The following is a 5,565-nucleotide window of genomic DNA, read 5'->3' on the forward strand; positions in this document are numbered from 1 at the left end:
GCGTCTGGCACAGGGTGGCTGTACTGTAACTACACTGACGGAAGGACACGTGAATGAATAGTTGCTGCCCGACTCTGTAAATACGCTGAAACCCAATGAACTGAACAGGTAAGCCAGATGAATTGCATAGTATGCAAATCATATCTCAATAAAGCTGGTTTTGTTTTTTTTAGAAAAAGAATAATGCAATACTGAACCCCATACAAAGTACTCAGTATGCAAGTATTATTCGACTGGGTTTGGGGAGGGACAAAATAGACTGGCTACGTCATTCCACACAGTCCACAGAAGTACTCACCCTGGAAGAGCTCACAACTCATGCGATGGCCTTGCTCCCCTCTCCTTCCCCATTTTCTCCCACGCAGTAGGAAATGGCAAGGACCGATGGGGGCTGGGGGGGGTGGGCAGTGGTTAGAGTGGAATGGGTTAAATTGCTTCCTGGGGGAAGACCTATGCCTGTGACCCATTGGGTCTTTTGCCCACCTGTGTGACTCGTGTTGCAAAGTTTACAACCCAAAACATGAGAAGGCCGAGATTCTTCGAGGCAACTCTACACCTGACCTGTTTATGACTTAACTTCAGTGTTCTAATTTGGTCCTTTTGGGTTGTTTCTGGTGGATTCGGACAAGGTGAGTGCACTTGGTGTCACAGCCTAAGCTTTTAGGATGCCAAAATCCATATTCGTATTTAGGGTCTAAAAGTTCCAAAGGGCCTCTTGACTTTCTCTTTCCACCATGCCGGCCCGATCGAATGTGTGAGCTCCTCAGAGTCAAAACAGTCAGTCAGAGACCACAAATGGAAGGAAGCAAAGCACATTGAGGGGAGAAGACTGACCCTCCCTTTCTGGCTGGTGGTGAGACTGAGGGGTGAGGTCACATCAGGAACCGACACCAAGTTTGAGCCAAGATAACGCCCAAAGCTGCAGGACGTGAAAGGAAAGAGTTGTTACCCGTAACACCAGTACTCCCATGTGAGCGACAGCCAGGTGGATCTGCGTGCCTTCGCCGTCACTGGCGGGGTGAGGCCTGATGCCGTACATATCCAGCTTCCTCGCTATATCCAGTAGCAGAATGTCAGATTCAGCTGGGCTCCTGCCACTGCAAAGAATTTATGAGCCTAATAAATGCAGAAAGAATGACACCTCCACCCTAAGGGCTCCGTAAGGAGCTCAGCGTTTTCCTGAGCCCAAAGCTTCTCTGACTTAAGGACTTGCTTTTAAGAGCCTGTCCCCAGCTTTCGTGTTCCCTGCTGGTGGAAGCAGGTGCTAGCTGAGGTACTCACACGTGCTTCTGATGAAAGTGCATGATCTTGCTCTCTAAACAGTCTTGGTTCGGTAAGTAGCGGGTCTGTTCCAGATGTTTCTTATCTGTTTCTTCATGAAAGTCTCCCAGTTCTGCTGCATGGCAGAGAAGTGACATTTTTCACATCAGCATTGAGGAGTTTTAGCAATGAAGCACTCAGCAGACCCTCTGACCTCCCCCACACAGCCCTTTCTTTGCAGCCAGTGTGGCCCTAGGCCCCCCACTCCATGCTTTATATGTATGTATGTTTCAGGATGGGGGAACTAACTGGGTCTTTTATCAAATCAGAACCAGTGGGTTGCTATAAAGCCTCAGTATAGTAAATCACAGGCACAGTGTAGGTCTTAAAGACTCCAGGATCACCGAGGAATATTTCATTAGTTCCTTCTTTCACACTCTGTTTATGATCTTTTTCTTCTCACCAGTCCCTATGATGGGTTGAATTGGGTGTCCCCCCACACCCCGCTCAAATTCGTATGTGGAAGTCCCAAACCCTGTACCTCAGAATGTGACTGTATTTAGAGATAGGGCCTATAAAGAAGGGATTGAGTTAAAATGAGTCAGTAGGGTGGGTCCCAATCCAATCTGACTAGTGTCCTTCTAAGAAGAGGAAATTTGACCCTGCAAAGGGACACCAGGATTGCAGGCACGCAGAGGAAAGAGCAGGTGAGGAAGCAACCAGAGGGCAACAATCTGCAAGCCAAGCAGAGAGGCCTCAGAAGAAACCGAAGCTGCCGACACTTCAGTCTTGGATTTCCAGCCTGCAGAACTGTGAGAAAATGCATTGCTGCCATTTAAGCCACCTAGTTTCCTGTATTTTGGTAGAGCAAACTAGCAAACTCAGGCGGGCCCCTAATCTCACTCCACCCAGATTGTACACTATCAGAAAAGGAGACTGTAAGCGCCAAGGACAATGCAAGCCAGCCACAGCCATTCATCACTCTGGACGAAACGAGTGTAAAACCCCAGCTATCTAGAATCCCCAGTAAATGAATCACTCTGGAAATCATTCTGGCTTTTCCAAATCACTGGCAGCTTAGCCCTGATCATAATCTGCTCTTTTCTAGATGTCTCCAGTTTACTGTTATAACATCTGTCATAGCACGATGTCACAGAGGTGATTGGGGTATACAGGATTATCTGCCCCTGCAGTTAATGGCTTCAAAATGTCTTGAGTTTTGAATTATTGTGTCTTCTTTATAATTTTTACGCCCTTTTCCTCTCTGTCAGATTGATATGAATCACTTCCTGGTTACTGACTTCTCCTGAAAAGGTCTCCCCACTTGGTTGTAATTATGACTTCTAACTGAGAACCTAGATAGCCAAAACTATTAGCATTTTATGTATTGTAATAGTAAATACATTCTCCATGGAATCCTGTGACTAAAATATATGGACATGAGACACTGATTTTGAGTGCTGGAAACTTACTTCCTCTTTTCTCTTGATTTTTCTATTACATTTTAGACAGATGACATGCTCATTGACATGCTCATGACAGATGAGGTATGTACATATATTTTTAAAAAGTCACATTATAATGAAAATCCTCATACAACAAGCTTTTTTTTAGGGGCGCCTGGGTGGCTCAGTCGTTAAGCATTTGCCTTCAGCTCAGGTCACGATCCCAGGGTCCTGGGATGGAGCCCTGCATCGAGCCCTGCATCGGGCTCCCTGCTCAGCAGGAAGCCTGCTTCTCCCTCTCCCACTCCCCCTGCTTCTGTTCCCTCTCTCACTGTGTCTCTCTCTATCAAATAAATAAAATCTTTAAAAAAAAACAAGCTTTTTTTTTTAAAAAAAAGGCCAAATCAATGGCTTTTTAACTTATTTTTCGCTAAAATTGATAAACATACAAATCTCATTAAAACACAATCAGGCCCATATGATTTCACTGATTAATTCTATCAAATATTCAAAGATATGAAGACAAATTCTTCACAAACTCTTCCAGAAAATAGAAGAAGAAATACTTACCAATTCATTCTATGAGGCCAGTATTACTCTGATACCCAAACCAGACAAATTCATCACAAGGAAATTACAGATCAATACACCTCATGAATACAGAGGCAAAAATCCTCAACAAAATACTAGTAAACTGAATCCAGCAACATAAAAAAAGGATTATACATCATGACATAGCAGGATTTATCCCACGATTGCAAGATCAGTTCAACACGTGAAGATTAATTAATGTGATATACTATGTCAATAGAATAAGGGACAACAAAAAACATTATCATTTCAAATGATGCAGAAAAACTTTGGAAAAAATCCAACACCATTTCATGATTAAAAAAAAATAAACATGCAGGGGCACCTGGGTGGCTCAGTCGGTTAAGTGTCTGACTCTTGATTTCAGCTCAGGTCATGATTTCAGGGTCATGAGATCGAGCCTCGTCCAGCTCCACACTGGGCGTGGAGCCTGTTTAAGATTCTCTCTTTCCTCATCTCTCTCTCTCTGTCCCTCACCTATCCCCCTGCTCTCTCTCTCTCTCTTTCTCTCTTTTAACAAAAATATAATAATAAAATTTTTTTTTTAATCCAAGAAACAAGGAATAGAGGGGAACTTCTTCAACCTGATAAAGGTTATCTATGAAAAACCGACAGCTGGGGCGCCTGGGTGGCTCAGTCGTTAAGCGTCTGCCTTCGGCTCAGGGCGTGATCCCGGCGTTATGGGATCGAGCCCCACATCAGGCTCCTCCGCTGGGAGCCTGCTTCTTCCTCTCCCACTCCCCCTACTTGTGTTCCCTCTCTCTCTGGCTGTCTCTCTCTGTCAAATAAATAAATAAAATCTTAAAAAAAAAAGAAAAAGAAAAACCGACAGCTAACATCATAATCATACTAAATGGTGAGAAACTGAATACTTTCTCTTATGACCAGAAACAAGACAAGGATGTCTGTTCTTGCCACTTCTATCCACCATTATACTAGTAGTCCTAGTCAGTGCAATTAGTCAACAAGAAAAAAATATCAGAAATTCGCACTGAAAAGGAAGAGATAAAACTGTCTTGTAGTCAACATGATCGTGTGTGTGGAAAATCCTAAGGAATCCACAAAAACCTCCTAAAATATAGGAGTTCTTCAAGGTAGCAAAATAGAAGATCAATATACCAAAAGTACTTGTATCTGCATACACTAGCAATGAACAATTCAAAAATGAAACTAAGAAAGTTCCATTTACAATAGCATCTAAAAAAACATAAAATGCTCAGGAATAAATTTAACAAAAAGATGTATAAGGCGTGTATACTGATGATTACAAAACATTGCCGACAGAAATTTTTTACAGATCTGTATAAATGGAGAGACATTTTGGGTTCACGCATTATAAGACTCAATATTGTTAAGCTCGTAGTTCTGCCAAAATTGTTCTATAAATTCAATGCAATTCCCACCACATCTTTTACTAGAAATTGATAGATGATCTGAAAACTGACATGGAAACACACAGGAAATAACCAAAGCGAATTTGAAAAAGAAGAATGAAGTTGGAAAATACATACTTCCCTATTTCAAAACTTAATACAAAGCCACAATAAATAAGACAGTGTAATAATTGCATAAGGGCATATAGATCAATGGAACATAATTAAGAATCCAGAAATAAGCCCTTACATTAATGGTCAATTGTTTTTTTAAAAAGAAGCCAAGACAATTCAATGGGGGAAATGATAGTCTTTTCAAAACATGGGGAAAATGGACAACCACATGGGAAAAAAGATGAAGTCGGGTCCATACTTCACAACATACACCATATGAGCAGACAAAAAAATAACTCAAAATGGGTCATATAACTAAATCTAAGAGGCAAACATGCAAAGGCTCTAGAAGAAAACAGGAGAAAATCTTTGTGACCTTAGGTTAGGCAAAGAGTTCTTAGGTACACCGAAAGCACGATCCACTAAAACATATTGAGAAAGGGGAATTCTGCCAAAATTAAAGACTGTTCCACTCCGAAAGCCAGGATTAAGAAACAGAAAGTCAGGCCACCAAGCTGGGGGGAAATTTTTCAAATTACATATCTCATAAATGATTTTTAATCAGAATATATAAAAATCTGAAGCGCCTGGCTGGCTCCGTTGGAACAGAATGCAACTCGATCTCAGGGTCGTGAGTTTGAGCCCCACGTAGAGATTACTTAAATAAATAAACTTCAAAAAAGAATATATAAAAAATATCTCAAAATTCAATAAGAAGACAACAATCCATTTGAAAATGGGCAAAACAGCTGAAAGGCATTTTGCCAACAAAAACGTAGGGA

General features: G+C 41.6%; 1 protein-coding gene across 1 annotated transcript in view; it reads right to left on the minus strand.

Annotated features, from left to right (window-relative positions):
• FRMD7 (FERM domain containing 7) overlaps nt 1-1,447 on the minus strand; it is a 9,748-nt gene extending 8,301 nt beyond the window's left edge. Inside the window, exons 1-2 of the mRNA XM_040627424.1 lie at nt 1,282-1,447; nt 950-1,097 (exon numbers count right to left, since the gene is read on the minus strand). Of these exons, the coding sequence (XP_040483358.1) occupies nt 950-1,097; nt 1,282-1,418 (285 nt within the window). The 5' untranslated portion in view covers nt 1,419-1,447. The remainder of the gene's footprint in view (nt 1-949; nt 1,098-1,281) is intronic.
• Between the last annotated feature and the right edge of the window lie 4,118 nt (nt 1,448-5,565).

The sequence above is a fragment of the Ursus maritimus genome (genome assembly GCF_017311325.1).
Source record: "Ursus maritimus isolate PB19 chromosome X unlocalized genomic scaffold, ASM1731132v1 scaffold_X1, whole genome shotgun sequence".
NCBI classification, from domain to species: domain Eukaryota; kingdom Metazoa; phylum Chordata; class Mammalia; order Carnivora; family Ursidae; genus Ursus; species Ursus maritimus.